This window comes from Phocoena phocoena, chromosome 20, assembly GCF_963924675.1.
Source record: "Phocoena phocoena chromosome 20, mPhoPho1.1, whole genome shotgun sequence".
NCBI classification, from domain to species: Eukaryota; Metazoa; Chordata; class Mammalia; order Artiodactyla; family Phocoenidae; genus Phocoena; species Phocoena phocoena.
The window spans coordinates 3,447,837-3,468,138 of record NC_089238.1 but is presented as its reverse complement, the minus strand read 5'-3'; the positions used below and the strand labels follow the sequence as shown (position 1 = coordinate 3,468,138).

The 20,302-nt window shown below is 56.9% G+C and overlaps 1 protein-coding gene across 1 annotated transcript; it reads left to right on the top strand.

Annotated features, from left to right (window-relative positions):
- The first annotated feature begins 6,308 nt into the window (after positions 1-6,308).
- Positions 6,309-17,025, top strand: EPS8L1 (EPS8 signaling adaptor L1). The gene is made up of 20 exons (XM_065899636.1): positions 6,309-6,325; positions 7,789-7,829; positions 8,045-8,103; positions 8,647-8,808; positions 9,138-9,287; positions 9,878-9,960; positions 10,333-10,594; positions 10,853-10,979; positions 11,184-11,272; positions 11,368-11,442; positions 11,534-11,682; positions 12,797-12,938; positions 13,045-13,073; positions 15,019-15,148; positions 15,243-15,356; positions 15,563-15,721; positions 15,830-15,899; positions 16,084-16,273; positions 16,712-16,844; positions 16,939-17,025. The coding sequence occupies exons 1-20, from the start codon at positions 6,309-6,311 to the stop codon at positions 17,023-17,025; spliced, it is 2,268 nt and encodes a 755-aa protein (XP_065755708.1).
- Positions 17,026-20,302: the final 3,277 nt, after the last annotated feature.

Genomic DNA, 20,302 nt, shown 5'->3' with positions numbered 1-20,302 from the left:
TGCTATTCAGTTCAATTTAAGATAGTTAATTTCAGGGACTTCCCTGGCAGTCCAGTGGTTAAGACTTCGCCTTCCAATGCAGTGGGTGCGGGTTCGATCCCTGATCGCGGAGCTAGGATCCCACGTGCCTTGCAGCCAAAAAAGCAAAACATAAAACAGAAGGAATATTGTAACAAATTCAATAAAGACTTTAAAAATGGTCCACATCAAAAATTAAAAAAAAAAAAAAGATGGTTAATTTCAGGTCAATTTTTTTAAAAAATTTGATCAAAACACTTCTATAGTACCGTCAATTTCTGATCCTTACAGTGACCCTGGGAACCCACAATCCACCCTCATCACCTTTCTGACTTCATGTCCTACCCCTCTGCCCTCAACACTCTGCTCCATAAACACTAGCCTTGCTGTGTGAGCATTCACCTCAGGACCTTTGCACTGGCCCTTGCCCCTGCGTGAAAACCTTTCCCCAGATATGCTCACACCTCACTCCCTCCAGGGCTTCACTCAAATATCATAGTCTCCAGGAGGACCTTCCCAACCAATAAACCCCCCCCAAATACGTGCTGGACCTCCCTGGCTCTCTTCCCTGCTTTATGACCACCATGTGACATTCTACACATTTATTTTTTTTTTTTTTTTTTTTTTTTTTTTTTTTTTTTTATGCGTTACGCGGGCCTCTCACTGTTGTGGCCTCTCCCGTTGCGGAGGACAGGCTCCGGACGCGCAGGCTCAGCGGCCATGGCCCACGGGCCCAGCCGCTCCGCGGCATGCGGGATCCTCCCAGACCGGGGCACGAACCCGCGTCCCCCGCATCGGCAGGCGGACTCTCAACCACTGCGCCACCAGGGAAGCCCTACACATTTATTTTTTTATTTTGTTTTCTACAGGAATGTAAACTCCGTAAGGACAGGTCTGGGGCCATTGAGTTCCCTGGCACCTAGAACAGTGCCTGGTGTAGAGTAGATGGTTAATAAACATTTGTTGAATGAATGGATAAATGTCCTGGATAAATGAACGGTCACTGGAAGCTTAGGACGGAGGCTGTCCATTGCTTGAGGTGTCAGAGCAGGCACTGGAATGCAGAGCTGCGTGTCTGCAGAACCAGCCCTTGTCACCACATGTGGATCTGGTCATTTAGTTATTGATTTATTCCTTTGTCTATTCTTCATCCATTGGCTGAGCACTGAGCTGTTCTAAGCACTTTACACGTCTTTTCACACCTCATCTTCCCACCAGCCTTTACAGCAGGTACCAGGGCTTATGCTCCTTTTAGGGAGGAAGAAATGAGAATAATCGAAGAGCCACTTACTTGCTCAGAGAGCAAAGTCACTTGCTCCAACCCGGGATCCAGACTCAAGTCTGTCTGGAGCCCTTTCCCCATCACTGCCTCCTGGATGCAGTCCCCCAACACGGAAGCCAAATGCCTTCAGCTTCAGGAGACACATCTGCCCTAGATCCCGCCCAGAGAATAAACAGCTCACCACCAGCCTCCCTCCTCTGGCCAGGCCAGTTTTTAGACTCACCCTCCTGGTGCTACTCCCCGCCCCCTCTCCAGGGCCAGCCGGTCTCAGAGGAATTGCAAGGAACAATCTTTCCTAATCCCTCAGGTCCCAGGAAGAACTCCTCCGAGCTTCTACACTGCCGGAGCGACCTCCGTTTATGGCACGTATCAGGCAACCCATGTTTAAGTCACCTCCCCACCCAGACAGGGAGCTTCTTGAGACTCAGGCTTGGGGCAAGTGCATTTGAGTTGAAGTTTGGCTACCCTATCCTTTGCAATTGTCATGGTCAACACCAATATCATGACCATCCTCATAGCTGTCTCCAGTCTCATCTCCTCTGGCCAGCCACACCCCCACCTGCCCAGCCTCCCCAAGGTGTTCCCTCAGCCTAAAACCCTCTCTGCATTCCTGGCTCCATCTTGAAATTCATGTCAAGGCTCCCATGACACCTCGTCAGAGAGGTCATCCCTGACTACCTCACCAGAAGTGGCCACACCTGCCTGTCCCTCAGTGACTCCATTTCTTCACATTTATTTCCTCCACAGAGATTACCACAATCTGAAACTCTTATTCATGTGTGTGTCCCTACCTGTTTATCTTCTGTCTTCCCACCACACCCGCTAGAATGACAACAACACAAGGGCAGGGGTTTGTCTGCCTAGCACTTAGAACGTGCTTGGTACACAGTAGGTGCTTGAATATTTGCTACTACATGACTTTGGGACTTTGCATACGCCACTCCCCAAGCTTAGAATATCATTCCTTGCCACATCGTCCTTGGTGAACTCCTATTCACCCTTCAGAACCGCATCCAGTTATCACTTAACCTGGGTGGTCTTTTTTGCCTCACATACCCACCACAAAGTTGGAATAAGTGTCTCCTCTGGGGACACTCAATGCCCTGTTGCCACCTCCAGCAGTGCACATGTCACTGTGAATTGCTACTGTGGGTGCCAGCAGGGTCTATTTCCCCAACCGACCTGACCTCTTGAGGGCAATGGATGAGGCACAATTAGGTCTCAGGGACCATTTATTGAATGAATGAATGAATGGACAAATATATAAGTAACTATATCTCCCTGAGACCCAGCTCCCATCTTATTTATATGTCCTGCCAGACCTGTGAATTCGACCTCCCTCCTTGTCCTAGGAATTCATCAGCAAATCCTACAGTTGGGGGACAGATGTGGGGGGCATGCCTTGGGCGAGGAGGATGAGGGAAGAGATGGGGTGGTTTCAGATATGACATACAGAGGATCTTGGCTTAACAAGCAGCAGTGAGAATTCTGTTTGGTTCCTGGGATCTCCCAACAGAGAGAATAAACAATCCAGTTCCCCAATAACAAAGCTATCCCAGTTCAGGGACAGAGGCAAATTCAGACCCACAGAGTCCTAAAGTTCACTCAGTAAAAGGCGCTCTACTGTCGGTGTTTTGGTGCCGGGTTCCCCGCGGTGAGCGCCTCCACGCAGGGCTTACTGAGGCGGACTGTGCAGGGGTGTGAGCCTCCACTGGTATTTGGGCACCACGTGCTACGGTTTGGAGAGAGGGAGGCGCCTCCTTTGTGGCAGGGAAGAAGGAAGGAGGCCCTGGGCTCTGAACGAGGGCGGAGGCTGGTCTCACCTGCTGCTCCGGAGCGCAAAGAAGCTGTTGTGGGTGGGGCCTGGGGGCGCCTGCGCTCCACCGCCCTCCTCCCTCAGACCCAGGGGTCCAGGCCCCCAGCCCCTCCCCCTCAGACGCAGGGTTCCGGGCCCCCAACCCCGCCCCCCTCAGACCCAGGAGTCCAGGCCCCCAGCCCCTCCCCCCTCAGACCCAGGGGTCCAGGCCCCCGACTCCCACTGCGTGCCTTTACAAGGACCCTTCTCTCCACCTGCACACGAAGAAAGGGCCTGGTTTCAGCCGGATCTGCATTTGTCATGGCCCGGAGCCACTGAGACTTGGCTAGATGGCCCTCCCCTCCGTGGCTCAGGCAGTTCCTGGCCTGGAACACTCCTCCCTCATCCTCCAGGCCACCTGGGGCTGCCAAACTTGCCCTTCAGGTTTAGTTCTGGCCACCCCACCCCTCCTCCTTCAGGAAGCCTGCCCTGACCCTCTGAGGAGCCGCTTCCAGGCTTCCGAGGCACCCTTAGCATCTGCCATTATAGGACCTGTGGAGAGAAAGACATCATTGGTGTGGTTGCTAACACTTCTTCCCTAGGATTTTCTCTTCGTCGAGTACTGTACTAAGACCTCTCCGTAACCTCCTTTAACCTTCCCAGTGCTCTTATCCCCATTTTACAGAGGGGGGACTGGGGCACAGAGAGGTTAAGTAATTTGCCCAGGGTCACACAGCTAGGTAGGGGCCTGGACCATGAGGTGGTAGCAGAGTAACAACCAAGATGCAGTGCCTAAACTGTATGGCCTGGGTTCAACCATCTCTACCACTTATTAGCTGTGTGATTATAGACACGTTACTTAACTTTAATATGTCTTGGTTTCTTCATGTATAAAATGGGGATAACTGAACCCATTTCCTAGGACATTGTGAGGTTTATACAAACACACACACACACACACACACACACATAAGGTACTCAGAAGAGGATATAAGCACACAATAAGTATTACCAAAATTATTAAGTGGCAAAGCAGGACTCGAACCCACACCCACCTGGGCTCTTTCTGTCTGTTCTTTCTTCCCCATCAATCCAGGACAAGGATGTGCCTTCTCTGGTTTCCAGCCTCTCTTAGTATAGACTGTGGGGTCAACATGTGTTCAGTGAAGCACATGAGTGCACCAAATACAAAAACTCAGTAATTCAACAAATGTCACTCTAGCACTTACTACGTGCAAGACCCTAGTCTATATGCTGCAGATACACTGGGGGACGGAGCATACAATAGTCTTTGTTGTCATGAAGCCTTACATTCTAATGGGGAGGACATAAAACAGACAAAATAAACAGGTAATATAGTGTGTTACAGGGTGATAAATGATCTGGAGATAAACTAAATGTTGGGGGAGGGGGAAGAGACTCTGAAGGAGGGAAGGGTCAGAGGTGCTGCCATGTTAGACAAGGTTGCCAGCCAGGCCTCCCGAGGTGGTGCCATTCAAGCAAAGACCTGAAGAAGATGAGGGAGCAAGCCTCTGCTCATCTGAGGATATGAGAAGAGCTTTCCAGGCAAAGGGTACAGCAAGTGCAAAGGCCCTGAGGCAGAATGGCATCTGGGTACTCAAGGAGCAAAGGAAGAGATGAGGTAGGGTACCATCACTTAAGGCCTTGTAGAAGGTCTTCTCTTTTATCCAGAGAAATGGGGAGCCACCGAAGCCTTTTGAGAGTGGAGTGACGTAAGCTGATTTAGGTTTCTATGGGGTCCATGCATTGAGACCGGACTGGGGAGGAAGACAGCAGGGAGACCACTCGCTGCACGTGTAACTCTGAGCAAGCCTCTGAGCCCTTGTGAGCCTCAGTTTCCTCATCTGCCAAATGGAGACATCCCAACACTCACTTCACTGGGTTCGGGGAAGAAGCGGTGTGTATAACTCAGTTAGCGAGGACCATGGCACAGGGGAAGTTCTCGAAAGGAGATTTTTATGCCTGGGGAGCCTGTTCATTCTTGTGATGCCCTTGGAGCAGTGTTGGGCATTGAGTCTTAGCTGTCATCGTTATCAGGAATTACTGAGGGACATTTCCAAAGGAGGAGGGAAGGGGAGGGTTGGGGGCCGAGGGCACCGGTGGAGATAGGAACGCCAGACAGGAGGTGTGCACAGAGCAGGGATGGACACCAGCCCTGGAGATGGAAAGGTGGCTCCTTCCACATTGACCATGAACAAGCGGCAATCAACTTCGCAGAGATACCAGGAGAATCGCAGAGATACCAGGAGAATTCGAAGGGGGTATTTCTGACGCGTGAAGGACTTTGACATCGAATTACTGTAGTTTCTCCTGTTGTGATGGAGACAATAAGCGTTCTGGCTCCCCTGAGGACATCCCAGCCGGCGCCCTGGGTCTGTCAGCCAGCCCCGCCCAGGGGCCACGCCAGCAGGCTGTACCAGGTGAGTGCTCAGGTATGCGGAGGAGGGAGGGCCCTGGGAGTGAGCAGGAAGGAGAGGCCCCTGTAGGGAAGGGAGAGAAGAGCTCAGAGCCTCCTGTCTGACACAGCTTGAGCAGCAGGTGAGGAGGGGGCCCAGGGAAGAGAGCTGGGTCCTAGCGAGGAGGGATGGGAGGTGGGGACTCCTGGGTCTGGGAGAGGGGAGCAGGGGGCCCAGACTCCTGGGTCCAGACACAGGAAAGGCTGGGGGAACTAAAGTCTAGTTCTGAAGAGCTGGGGGCTGGAGATCGGACCCGAACACCTAAGGGAAGACTATGGGCCATAGGGGCTGAGGAATTGGATGAATGGTTCTCTGAGGAGACTTGGTGTCCAAACCCTTTAGTTCCAAGGGACAAGGAGCTCTGAGTTCTGGACTCCTGGGCCCCTGAGAAGGTAAAAGGCTAGAAGACAGGGAGACAGGATCCCTGGGTAGAGGAAGGAAAATGGGGTACACACAGGTTAGGGAGCTGAATGCATGGAGCCCTGAGGAACTGGGGGTGCGGCAGTGTACTAGGTGTGAGCGGGGAGGGCCTGCAGGTCTAGATTCCTGGTCTAAGGAACAAGGGCCTGAGGGCCTGGACATCTGGGTCTGAGGGAGGAGGGGCTGGGGGCCCGGATTCCTGGTCTGAGCGGGGAGGTGCTGGGGCAGAAATCATAGGTCCTGCGATCAGGTCCGGCCTCACCTCTTTGCTGGCTCCCAGGGCTCCAGGTGGCAGGAGCTCCCCATTCTCGGCACCATGAGCTCCACCACTGGGTAAGTACCCCCGCCCACCAGGTCCCCCGGCCGCCCCGCCCTTCCCCCCCGACCCTTTCATCCACACCCGCAGCCCAGGACTGGACACTCCGAGGACCACCTGAGCTGCCTGCTGCCAAGCAGACAGACCTGGGTCCAAATCCGGGCGCTGACTTTCAGCAGTGGTGTGGCCCTGGCCACAGGACATCACCTCTTCAAGCCTCAGTCCCTCCTCCGTGAAACAGGGACAATTCTGAGAGCTCGATAGGCTAATGCACATACAGCACCTAGCAGAGCATCTGACCAACAGCAGGTGTTCAACTCATGAGAGCTGCTAGGCCATCGTTGTTACCTTTTTCCTTTTTCTTTTTTTGGCTGCGCTGCGTGGCATCTGGGATCTTAGTTCCCCAACCAGGGATGGAACCCGGGCCCACGGCACTGAAAGCACTGAGTCCTAACCACTGGACCTCCAGGGAATTCCCAGTTGTTATATCTTATTATTAAATATTGACCCTTTGCTAAAAGCTCAGGGCTGTTTATAATGAAGGGTCAAGTCTCCTGGAGTGAGCAGGGAGAAGGGTAAAGAGAGAAGCGTGGGAATAGCTGCATGGAAGATGGAAGGGAGTGAGTTCTCCAGCCCAGAGGTAAACAAATTGTGGGGAGATTTGACTGACAAGGGCAGGAAGAGGAGCAGAGGTTTGACTAAAAGAGTTTCTCATCCTTCCTCTCTCATCTCCGACCCCAACCAAGCTCTGAGATGTTATTTCTGTGGAAATGGGGACTCGAGAATTCTCAGAGAAAGATCTGGCTGAAAAGAACCTGGCCCGTGGGGGTAGGAGGGGAAGAAGATAACTTTCCATCTACTCCCAATACTAATGCTATTGTAAAAAATCCCATTTATTGGGAGTTCCCTGGTGGTCTAGTGGTTAGGATTTGGCGCTTTCAGTGCCGTGGCCCTGGTTCAATCCCTGGTCAGGGAACCGAGATCCTGCAAGCCACGCAGCACAGCGCAGCCACAAAAAAAAAAAAAAAAAAAAAAATCCCATTTATTGAGCAACTACTGTGTGTTAAGCGCTTTGCATCATCTTAATGATGATAATAACAGTTACTAAGGCTGCACAACATTCCAACTGCATCATCTCATTGAATTCGCCCAACAGACACTATAGGGTAACCAACCCCTGTCTTATGGAAAGGCAAACTGAAGCAGGAGAGATCGTCTCCCACCCGGGGTCTCATGACAAAGCAGTAGCTGACAGGGGATTCGAACCCAGGTCTGTGTGACAGTAGAGACCACACTCGCCACCACGAGCCAGCACCACTGCCATACTTGTCTCGTTAAAGTCCAGCTCTGGCCCTGCCCTCCCCTGCTCAAAACCCTCCATGGCTCCCCACCGCCCTCACAAGCTCTGCTGGGCACTCAAAACTCCCATGATCTGCCCCCAATTCCCATGGCCCCTCTCACCCCTCTTTTCCTTCACTAGTCCAGAAGCTTCTCCCAAACGGAGTGCCAAGTCTATCTATGGTGAGTTGAGGGGCAAGGAAGCCCCGGGCCAAGAGAAACTAGGTCTGAGGGAGGAGGTAACTGAGGACCCGAACTCCTGGATCTGATGGGGGAGGGTTTGGGGGTCTGGACTCCTTTTCTGAGGGAGGAGGGGCTGGGGGTCTGGACTCCTGAGTCTGAGGGGGAAGGGGCTGGGAGCTGGGTCTCCTGCAGCCATTCTCCTTCTTCCCCCACAGAACAGAGGAAGCGTTACTCCACCGAGGTTATGGCCGATGTTTCCCAATATCCAGTCAATGTGAGTCTGGGGTCTGTGTTGCCACGGGGAGTCTTGCAGGAGGCAAGGCAGGCCTGAGGAGATGGGGGAGTTGAAAGCAGTTGGACCTCCAAGCAGCAAGAACTTGGGAAACTCAGTTTGCTCTTCTGCCTTGCCTCAGATGTGGGTATTCAGTGGAGGAACTCAATTCCACTTGAATCTGCCAACTTTTCCTCTGGACCAGCTCCTGTGCTGGATAGTTGGACCACAGGGACAAATCAGATGCAATCCTGGATGAGTAGGGGTCAGACAAGGTCCAGAGGTACCAGCAAAATTGCCAGGTGCTCTAACGGAGGTAGAGCTGCTTAGAAGGAACTAGATATAATCCAGACCATTCTCTGCCTTCAAGGGGTCTAGCTGGAGAGCTAGACCCAGGGAAGACACACAAAGGGCACTGGGAGGAGGTGGCGCAGGTGATCAGAGAAGGCTTCCCAGAGGAGGTGTGCGTAGTCGCCGGCTATAAGGCTGATTCCAGGGGCTTCTCAGCCCACCTGGCTTCATCCTGGGACTCACTGCTTTCTCCAGCACCTGGTGACCTTCTGCCTGGGTGAGGAGGATGGCGTGCACACGGTGGAGGACGCCTCGCGGAAGCTGGCCCTCATGGACAGCCAAGGCCGCGTCTGGGCCCAGGACATGCTGCTGCGCGTGTCTCCCAAACACGTTGCGCTGCTGGACCCAGTCTCCAAGGTGCCACGGGGCACACGGGTGGAAGGAGCAGCTTGGACTGAGCCCACCAAGGCATGGAGAGCCCTAGGGACCTCAGGGATCTGAGTGTGAATCTTGATTCCTGCACGTCCTTCCTCTAGGAACTTTGGCAAGGGACCCCCGCCCCCTTTTTGAACCTCATTAGCCTCATCTATTAAACAGGGGTGTTATCCCTGGCCCCTCAACTTGGGGTGGAGGTTGCCCTGCGCAGTGCCTGTACGTGCTGGCACTGCTGGCACTGCTGTCACCACTTAGGAGTATCCTTGGCTCCGGGTCTCAGTTTACCCGCTGTCCCACCCTCCACCCCACAGGAGGAGCTGGAGTCTTACCCGCTGAGCGCCATCGTGCGTTGCGACACGGTGATACCGCCGGGCCAGAGCTGCTCACTGCTGCTGCTCGTGTGCCAGGAGCCCGAGCGCACGCAGCCCGACGTGCACTTCTTCCAGGGCCTGCGTCTGGGGGTGAGCGAGCGGGGGTCGGGGCCACAGACTGAGACCCTGCGGATTCCGGACCCGGAGCTGAAACTGGGCGGAGTCCGGAGCCGGACCTCCAACGGGGCGGGGCCTCTAAGACGGGGGGCACGGTGTACGGCAAAGGCGGGGTCAGGGCCAGCGGAGGGGGCGTGACCTGTAAAGGAATTCTGGGAGGGAGGGGGATTTGAGAACAGATTGAACGTAGGGTCGAGAAGGATCGAGAGGGCCGAATGGAGACGGAGGCTAAGAGCTAAGAGCTCGGACAGAACGTGGACAGAACATGGAAGTGAGGGTCTGGGGGAGCAGCCAGAACTAGGATGGGAGTGAGTGTGGTCAGGGGCGAAGCGCCATCTGGAGGGGGCTTCCGTGGGTGGGGGAGGCTCCCGTGGGTGGGGGAGGGGCCTAAGGCAGGGACCGTTTAAGAGCCGGGGTGTGAGTTCAGGGCGTGGACGTGCGTGGGCGCAGTGCGTGAGCTACGACTGGACGTGGTCTGGGGCCGAGCTGAGGAATCGATCCGGAGAGCCGCCTGGGCGGGCAGTGGGTGGGTTGCGGTCGTGGCCTGACGGCGTGATTGACAGGCGGAGCTGATCCGAGAGGACATCCAGGGGGCTCTGCACAGCTATCGCTCGGGCCGCGGGGAGCGCAGGGCGGCGGCGCTCAGGTAAGGGGGCCGGGCTGGAAGCTGGGGAGAAGAGACGACGGGGAGGTCTCTGGGGAGCCGGCTCCCCTCTTTGGGCCTTAGTTTCCCCAACCGAGAAATCGGTGGATACCACTAGCCTATAGCAGAACGAGTTTTAAATGGAGTCAAACAAACCCTGTACCAAGTGTACTCCCCTCCCCTCGGTTTCTCCTCCCTCTGCCTCAGTTTCCCTCCGGAGAGGTGCTCTCCCATCCCCCATATATCGGATTTCTCCCTACCACTGAGAGCCTAGCTTTGACCCCCTTGGGCCACAGTGTTTCAGATTGAAGCCCCGAATTTCTCCCCTCCCGGACCCCTCGGTGTGCCCAGCTTCAGTTTCCCCTTCCCCCGCAGGGCTACGCGAAAGGAGCTGCAGTGCCACCCCTCGCCCGCCGCCGAGACACCGCCCCTGCAGCACCGCCCGACGGTCCGCGCCGCGATCAACACGGTGGAGCCGGCCGCGGGCCGCGGGCGACCCCAGGCGGACCCCATCCCAGAGACTGCAGAGATGCGGAGGCCGGGCCGGGCGGAGGTCTGCAGCAGCACTGACCCGACCTCTCGGGACCTGGGCCCCTGCGGCCCAGACCTGGCCAGTCTGCAGGCGGAGCGGGAAGTGGTGAGTGAGGCGGGGCTCGGGCCGGGGCGGGACTGGCTGCAGGTGTGAATCTTCGGTCAGGGGGTGGGGCTTGGTTCTGGGGACTTGGTCTGACTTCTGGGGGGGTGGCCGGAGGGGACAGAATGGGGGCAGAGTCAAGCATCAGAGGGCGTGGCCTGGCCTAAATGCCTAAGCGCTCTTGGTTTGAGAGGGCTTGAACGGGGGTGATGAGGGTCCAAGATTCAGGGGTGCCACGTATCCCCCTGCTCTGCCCCCCAGGACATCCTGAACCACGTGTTCGACGACGTGGAGACCTTCGTATCAAGGCTGCAGAAGTCTGCCGAGGCGACCCGAGTGCTGGAGCACCGAGAGCGCAGCCGCAGGACCCGGCACCGGGAGGCCGGGGGTGAGGAGGCGCCACCGAGTGGCAATCCTGAACACCCGCTTCCTGTTCACTCCCAAATATCCACCCTCTCCCTTGGGTCTCCCCTTGCACCCCCTGCCAGTCTGACTCCCTATCGCGATCTCACTGGGTCTCTGCCTCTCTCTTCCACCCTGCCGGACGCTGTCTGCATGTGCCCCATCACCGCGCCTGCCTCTGTACCCACAGAGGGCCTCCTGACGCTGCGGGCCAAGCCGCCCTCAGAGGCCGAGTTCATTGATGTGCTTCAGAAAATCAAGTACGCCTTCAGCTTGCTGGTGAGGACGCGTTCATCCCGGGGCGTCAGGGGGCGAGGGGAATAACAAACCTGACCTGTCCGCGCACTAATACCAGCACCTCCCCGGCTCCACAGGCCCGGCTGCGCAGCAACATCGCCAACCCCTCCTCCCCAGAACTGCTGCACTTCCTGTTCGGACCTCTGCAAATGGTGAGACACCCCCGGCCTGAGGGCTTCCTGCAGCAGGAGGGTTCCACTTCAAGAAGGTCTGATAGCTTGCCCACTCTTGCGCCGCTGCCAGATTGTGGACACCTCGGGCGGCCCCCAGTTCGCGAGCTGCGTGCGGCGGCCGCATCTGACTTCCGAGGCTGTGGCGCTGCTGTGGGACAACGTCACCCAACTTGAAAACACGCTCTGGACCTCGTTGGGGGACTCTTGGACCCGCCCGGGGTAAGGGGCGGGGCTGGGAGGCTGGAGGAGCGGCAATTTAGGGGCGGGGCTGGGAGGCTGGGGTCGTGGTGATTGGAGAGACAGGCCTGGAAGGCAGGAGGCGTGGTGATCCAGGGGCGGGGCGGGGGGGCGGGGTCGTGGTGATTGGAGAGACAGGCCTGGAAGGCAGGAGGCGTGGTGATCCAGGGGCGGAGCTGGTTGGGAGCGTGGTGATTGGAGGGACAGGGCTGGGAAGCAGGAGGCGTGGTAATTTAGGGGTGGGGTTGGGAGGAAGTGGCGGGGCTGTTGGAAAGATGGGGTAGGAGGGTAGGTTAGTTGTGGGGCTTAGCTAGAGGGTGTCGCCAAAGAAATTGAAGTTCACGTGGGACTAGGTCAAATGCCACGATCCGATGAGGGAAGGCGAGCAGCTTTGCGTGGCGTATGAAACTGTCTGCTGAGCCTCAGACAGCAGCTACCCCCTTTGGTGGTGTGGCAGTGCCGGTGGTTCTCTCCTAGGCAGGCCTGTCAACTCCAGGCTCTGTGGTAGTAATTTGTACCCAGGACCTGTCCTCTTAGTCACTCACCTTTCCCCAAGGAGTGTGTTGTTTTCTCTGTTGAAAAAAGTTGCAAAAATAAATCTTAAAGTTAGGTAGTTAGGTTTTTCGTAGCATGATTTAAAAAAAAAAAAACACCTCAAACCGGAATAAAAGACAGGACTTACAGGAATGGAGTGAGGCTATGCCGAAGAGGCGGGCTTAGGAAACGTTTGGTCTGTGGTTTTGGAAAGGGGGAGCAGTCTTTGCGCTTGGAGGCTGAGAGCTTCAAGGGAGTAGGTGCAGAGCTAGCTGCTGGGCTTAGGGGAAAGGGACGGGATGTGTGTAGCTAGAAACACGGTTTGGAATCAGAGGTGAGATTCAGAGGCCAGGGCGGAGCATGAATGGAATCAGGGTATTTACAAATATAGTTGGTGTCGTGGATGCAGCTTAGAGGCAAGGGCAGGGCTTGGCAAAAGGGGGCAGGATTAGAATTGTTGGAATAGAACGAGGCTTAAGGGGAGGGGGTAAACTTCATGAGGTTACTGACAGGGAGGTCATACCAGGATCCCTGAGGATCCCTTGCCCCTCCTTGGCTGCAGGATGGAGCTACCCTCAGAGGAGGGACCCCCATACAGACCTGAGTTCTACAGCGGCTGGGAGCCCACAGCCACGGACCCACAGGGCCGCGCCTGGGAGGACCCAGTAGAGAAACAGCTACAGCACGAGCGGCGCCGCCAGCAGGTGAGGCTAAGGCTTAAGCTCCCTCAGGTGACACAGGGGGGCCGTGACTGGGAATTCTGGGGCGCAGGCCGGGCCCCACCTGATCTACTGCTCTCATCTCCTGCAGCAAAGCACTCCTCAGGTCGCTGTCAATGGGTGAGTGTCAATGGGTGAGTCGGGTCAGGTGGGGTCCAGGAGGGGTGCGTCCTGGGGGGTCCCAGCGCTGACTCCACTTCCCCTTTTTTCTTTTTCCTTTTGTCTTCCCGGCTCTTCGAAGGTGGGTGAGGTGGCGATGAGGCAGGGGCCCGGGCTGGGACAGGGGGGAGGATCAACGAGGGAGGGAGTGGGGCCCAGACTTCTGGGTTCTAGGGAGGAGGGAACTGGAGGCCCAGATTCCAGGGTCTAAGGGAGGAGGGTGCTGGGAGTGGGTAAAGTCTGAGAGGGACCCCTAGATCCCCAAAGGTCTGGAAGAAGGCAGTTTGGTTTCCCAGGGCCTGGGAAGCTCCCTGCCTGGGTCCCTATATGGACAGAGTCCTGGGTGTTGGAGAGAAGAGGCTGGGGAATTAGATATTGGGTTTTGAAGAAGAGCCCAAGTCTGATGCCTGGGACCTTGGAGACCCAGGGAAGTAGGCTTGGGACTTAAAGGGCCAAGGGGCAAGTTTCTGGGAAAGTTAGGAAGTGGTAGTATCTCTGGGCTCCTGAGAGAGGTAAAGGCTGGGAGGCTGGACCCTTGCTTTCCCAAGGCTCTAGAGCAGTTGTCTCAGTCCCTGCTGGGTGTCACACTGGGACCTTTTAAGCATTAAAAGGTCGAGGAAATTAAAGCTTGAGATCTGGACTCCTAGGTCTCTGGAGGAGGAAAGAACTGGGGGTGCAAATTCATAGTTCCAACAAGCAATGGTGGTGCAGACTCTTGGGTCCCGGGGGAAGAAGGGCCTAGAGGAGCTAGGATTCCTTGGGCAAGTCGGGGGGCAGATGGGAGGGAAGCTGCGTGGGATGAGAAGACAACAAAGCCACAGGTCTGGAGGGGCAGAAGGGGGTCTGGGTGAGGGCTCGGGCAGAGTCTCAGCAGAGACGGCGGCGTGCTGGGAGCTGCCGCCGGCCCCACACAGGGGGTGCCTCGGCCCTGAAGACTCCCCTCTCCCTTGCACAGGTAGGCCTGATCCGGGCTGAGGTGCCTTTTACTGGGTTGTCAGAGCTAAAAGTCTGCTCCCCTCCCCCCAGCTGCCTGGTCTAGCGGACCCCCCTCTCGGTGTGCTTCTGAACCTTGAGCTTTTAACTCACCTTTTTTTTTGCGCTTCAAGTTCTTTGCGGAGGGCAGGAGGGGAATGGAAATAATAATCCCTCCCTGAAAGAGGGAGAAGTCTGTGAGTTTGTACAGGCTAGCAGTTAGGAGCTCAGGGTCATGGGAGCACGCAGGTTCACATCCAGCTGTGTGCAAGTAGAATGGAATTACTCAGGACATGAGCTCTGGGGCCAGCCTGCCCGGGTCCCAGCCTGACTACACCTCTTCCTTGCTCTGTGACCTTTACATCACCGTGTCACTTGATATCACTGTTCCTTTCCTGTAAAATGGAGATAATAATTGGGTCTCTGGAGGGAGGAAGGAACTAGGGGGTCCAAACTCATAGTTCTACCAAGTGTTGTCTCTAGCATCAAATCAGCTAATACATGTAGCAGACTTTGAACAGTGTTTGGCATGTAATAAGTGCTATATAAGTGCTAACTATTGTTTTTATTATGTTTATGAGTTTTCATTATGCACGAGTCAAGTACACAGTAGTTGCTCAATAAATAGCAGCTGTCTCTAGCTGTGTAATCTGGGGAGAGTCATTCTATTTCTCTGAGCCTGAATGTTCTCATCTGTAAAATGGAGCTGATGCTAGTACTCATACCATGTGCCTACTGCATGGTGCCAGGCACATAAGGAGCACAATATATTCAAACCGGTATTACAATTTCAAACCTCTGTTAACAGTATTAACCGGCCTCCCCTGCCTCGACCCCTGCTTGGCTTTAACCCCAGCTCACACCAACACCCTACAGTCCAGAGCAGTGGAGCTGGCTACCTCCTTACCCTGCAACCCTTTCCCCTTCTCCTCAGTCACCAAGACCAGGAACCAGAAGCTGAGCCCCAGGGGCTGGAGCCGGCGGGAAAGTGGGTCCTATGTAATTATGACTTCCAGGCGCGCAATAGCAGCGAGCTGTCCGTCAAGCAGTGGGACATATTGGAGGTCAGAGGAGTGGGGGACGGGGTGTGGGGCTGGGGGGTTGGAGTCCACCCAGCCCTAGCTACAGACACAGCCTCTGAACCCTTCCCTCTTCCAGGTCCTGGATGACCAGCGCAAGTGGTGGAAGGTTCGGGACCAGAGGGGGCAGGAGGGATATGTACCCTATAATATCCTGACACCCCACCCGGGGCCGCGGGGGGGCCGCAGCCTGGTGAGCCAGGGCAGACTCCTGGGTCTTGAGGGAAGAGGGGCTGGGCTCAGATCCTGGGTCCTGGGAACAAGAGGCGTGAGGGATAAGGGGTCAAAGTCACTGGCAGAGGAAGTGGCTGAGGATTCGGAAATTCACCTCCAGGCGAAGGGGACTGGGACCCAGTCCTCTTTCCGATCCAGGTGCTCTCCTCTTTTTCCCCTCTCCAGGAGAACAGCACTCCCTCTCCCCCTCCACCACCAGTGTCGGCCCCGGCTCTGGCTCCCACTCCACTACCAGCGCCGGCCGTGGCTCCGGCTCCCCCTCCTCCACCAGCGCCGGCCGTGGCTCCGGCTCCCCACCCCCTACCAGCGTCCGCCCTGGCTCCGGCTCTCCCTCCCCCGTCAGCCTCGGCCCCGGCTCCTCGCCCCCCGCCCCCTCCCGCACCAGTGCCGACCCTGGCTCCAGCTCCCGGTGCCCGACCAGCGCGGACCCAGGCTCCGGCTCCGTCTCGGTCTCCCAGGGACAGCTGCGAGAGCCTCAACAACTTGGACTCCGGCAAGAAGGGTGAGTGGTGGGGGCACCCCTTCGAAGGAGCGGTCCTTGTCCTCGCTTTCCAGGCAGAGAAACCGAGGCTCAGAAAGAGTAAACGGAGTCCCGACCCATCACGAGGACGCTGGAGGTCCCCGACCCTCTGAGCCCAGGGCCCTTCGCCCTGAGTCCCCCCTCCCTCCCGGTTTCCCGCCTGCAGAGAAATTCTCCCAGATGCTCAGCATCAACGAGGAGCTGCAGGCACGCCTGGCCCAGGGCCTCACGGGCCCCAGCCGCGCAGCCCCGGGGTCCCGCACCCCGGAGCCCCGCGCCCCGGAGCCGCAGCTCAGCCCGCGCTCCAACGCTTCGGAGGTCCGCGCCTGGCTGCAGGGCAAGGGCTTTAGTTCAGGGTGAGTGTGGCAGGTGCCGGCTAGGGGACCCTGAGATACCGGCGCTAGGAGCGGAACGCTCCGATTGGCCCAGAGGGGGCATGGCAGACCACGGGAGACCGGGATTGGTCCAAAACGGGGGTCTGTCTGATAGCAACTGTGACTGTCGGGCTGTGATTGGCATGATTTTCCAGGCTCCGATTGGAGTCTCTAGGGAAGCTCCGCCTCCCTTGGAAGGCAGGCCCCCCACCCCCACGGCGCGCTATGATTGGTGGACGGGGATTCAGGAGCCATCAGCAGCGGCCGCCCCCCCCCCCCCCCCCCCCCCCGGCTTGAGAGCTAGAATGCTGCTCAGATTGGACAAAGGGCTAAGCGGGCGTAAAGTGGTTGGTGGGGCTGAGGAGGCTTGAGCCGTGATTGGCCAACAGGCCTGACTGTGCCCTGGATGCCCCTGCTCAGGACCGTGGCCGCGCTAGGCGCACTGAGCGGCGCGCAGCTATTCTCGCTGCAGAAAGATAAGTTTCGGGCGCTGAGCCCCGAGGAGGGGGCGCGCGTGTACAGCCAGATCACAGTGCAGCGCTCGCTGCTGGAGGTGAGGCGGGCGCTCGTCCCCGAGCCCGGACTGGGGAGGGCGCTGAGGTCTCTGCCTCCAAGGTCCTGATTTTCCACCACCACCCCCACTCCAGGACAAAGAGAAAGTGTCAGAGCTGGAGGCGGTAATGAAGAAGCAAAAGAAGAGGATGGAAGACGAGGTGGAAACGGAAGTCATTTGATCCTTCCCCGCCCCTCCGCTAAGTTTCCAGGAAGCAGCCCCGCGGGAGAACGGACTCTGCAGACTGCCCCCACCAACGGAAGTAGATCCCTCCAGGGATCGCCGACCTGTTCCAGCCCGTCCGGTTAGATAAATCGGCCCGTCCTTAATGGAGTCTCCTGAGAAGTGCTCTCGTATTGGCCGAGAACGGGCACTGAGACAATTTAGGGCAAGTGCTTGCGCTCGGGAGCCCTGTGTATTGTGATAATGCTACCCAGTCTATAAACAGCCTCCTCTTAGCAGGCGATGTCAACTGCTGTCCCTTTTCTACCCGGGTACCAGGGGCCAGGAACCTGCCCCTCACCCCGGCAACAGCCTCACAGGAAAGGAATCTAGCAGATGTCCCCACTCTCTTTAGTTTCTTTCTCTGAATCCTCCCAACTCAGACTTCCTCCTGACCTCCCAGCCTCCAGTCTGTCCTCTAGTTCACTCCAGAGGGATCTTCTGAACACCCGAGGCCCCAGTCCACCCCTTGCTCAAAATCCTTTTCTGGCTCCCCGTCGCCGTCTTAGCCCCATAGCCTGGCATTCGAGGCCCTGAGTGGTTTGGTCCCTACATCTCCAACCTCGTTCTCACCTCCTCATCCCCAGTGCATTCTGGTCCTGCCCTTCTCCACACACTCCCCAAACCCCTTCAACCACTGGAGTTTTAACAATGGCTGGTTTCTGCTGGCTGGAACGATTCTCTGCCTGTTGAAATCCTATTCAGCTGTCCTGACCCAGCTCAAATACCCTCTTTGGAAAAGCCTGCCCTCATCCCCTAGGTTAGTCTCCCAGCATCCACTTTTACACCTTGTTCTCCACCTCCAGCCAGGGGTCCAGCTACGGAGAAGTGGCTGCCTCCTGAATGTGTCACAGGCTTCCTGGCCACTCTTCATCCTGTGAGACGACGGCCTAACAGGAAGCTTCCTACCTCCTCGGCAACAGCTCCTTTTCCCTCTGGCCAGCCAGCAACTTTTTCCCGTCATCTGGGTGGCTGGCGAGGCTGGTTTGGGACTGGTTTTCTCTGGATCCCAACCTGGTTCAGCTTGGACGCTTCTGCTTCCCCAGAATGTCCCCTGACAAGCTCCCCTCCCCACCCCAACCAATTCCCGCTGGCCTCTCCCCTGGAGATCAGTCAGCTTCTAGCCGAGCCACCAGATGGCGCCCTCCAAAACCAGATCGGAAGGAACCAGAGGCACAGCCCCAGGCAGGCAGGCGCTGATCCTCAGCCCCTATTTGCCGCCCTCACGCCTCTGCTTCCTTCGGGAACCAGACACATCATCTCTCCAAGATCCCTTCCCTTCTCAACCCCACCCTCTCCCCTGCTCACACATCTCCCCAGGCTCCCCATGTCCCACCAGATTAAATCCAAGATGCGGCTGGGCAGCTGAGGGCCTGTAGCCTGCCAAGCGTACAGGCTTCTCGAGCACAGTGCTCTGCTTCCCTCTTCCTGTCTCCACGCCTCAGTTCATGCTGTTCGTTTCACCCGGAATACTCTCAGCCCTAGCAGGTGTCTAATCGTCTTTCAGCCTCTTGCCTGGTGCCCCAGCCCCTGTTTCTAGCCAAAGAACCACAGAAGCAAGCAGTTCCCCAAAACAAAAGTTTTCCCCTGGGACTTCCCTGGAGGTCCAGTGGTCAGGACTCTGCGCTTCCACTGCAGGGGACACAGATTCAATCCCTGGTCGGGGAGCTTGGATCCCGCAAGCCACGCAGCACAGCCAAAAAAAAAAAAGTCCTTACCAGGGCCACACTCGTACGAGGCCAGCCCTTCCTTCTCCAACCTCATCCCCTGCTACTTTCCTACATTTCAGGCACATTTTTATCCCCTTGCCCACGCTGTTCTCATCCGGAAGACTCCTCAAATACCCACATGGCTCGTTCCCAGACGCCTTCAAGTACCTGCCAGTGCCAGCTTTCCAGTAAGCTCTATTCTGACCCCCCTGTACAAAATGTCACAGCCTGACATTCGGGGTTGCCATCAGACGGGCCCCAGTTTTGGACCAATCCCGGACCCCCGTGGTCTGCCACGCCCCCTCTGGGCCAATCAGTGTTCCGCCAGGCACGCACTCCTGCACACGCGCACACCAGCCTCCCTAACCGCTGCCGCCCCCTCTGCTTTCTCTCCGCGGCACTACCACTGGCGACGCCTTTATTTTGTCACTGGGTGCCTCACGCCTCTCCTCCTGAAGTGTCTGGGATCTTTCCCTGTCTCATGCAGTACTGTGCCACCAACACGCAGGACAGGGCCAGGCAAGGAGAACGGGACCATGAGTGGGCGAGAGAATGAATGAATGCCCCAGCTTGGAGGATAGCTCCTACTTGGCTCCAGCCAACTGTGGCCGTGCAGGACCGAACAGCTCGCACTGTCGGAGTCCTGTTTATTCAGGAAAGTCAAAACCCCGGACTTTTACATGTGAACGACCCCAAGTTTTAAATGTTGGCAACTGACTCAAATTTGTTTCAAAAGCAGTGATGGCCAAGACCCAAGCTCCCCAACCCCAATATTCACAGCCCCTACCCCTCGCCCGGCTGACCCTTCCTGCTCTGTACCAAGCCGACTTGTGACCACGTGGGCCCTGGATTGGGACCTCTGTTCCAACTGGCCGCTCTTCCTGAAGCCCTGTCCCACCCCGTGACGGGCAGGCACAGCCCCAGCACGGGAATGGGAAGCAGCGCCCCACCTCCAGCCAAGGACGCAGCCACTGAGTGGCAACTTCACGACTTTTATTTGTGGTGCCTGTGCTTTATCTCGAAAATACCTTCTCCCCCTGCCCCAGACAGTGGGCCGCGAGGGGGCAGCAAAAAATAGAAGACATCCCTCCCTATTGCACACGGCCCCTATATACAGGCCCACCTGGCCGAGGCCGGAGGGACTATTGGTACATTCTCGGATCCCTGTTCACGGGTGGGAGGGCTGATGAGGGTGGCATCACACGTGAGGGGGGACCTCTGGGCGGCCACTCTGGTCCTGGCGCTTCTTGGTCCTCGGCTCCTTCCTGGTCCCGCCTCCAGCCCCAGTCCCCCCTCAGCGACGTCCCCCTACCTGGCTCGGCCTCCGCCTCCATCCTGGCCTCGGATGGCCCCCCTTGGCTCCTGGGGACTCTGTACTCCCCTCCCAGTCTGGAGGTCCCGAGGGGAGGTTATGGCTTCTCAGAGACTCCCCGGGAGCCCTGTCACTCGTGTTCACGCAAAGGAAGGGGTGCGTGTGGCAGAAGCAGCTGTATAAATATGGGTGCGGGGGAAGGGCCTCCTCCAGAG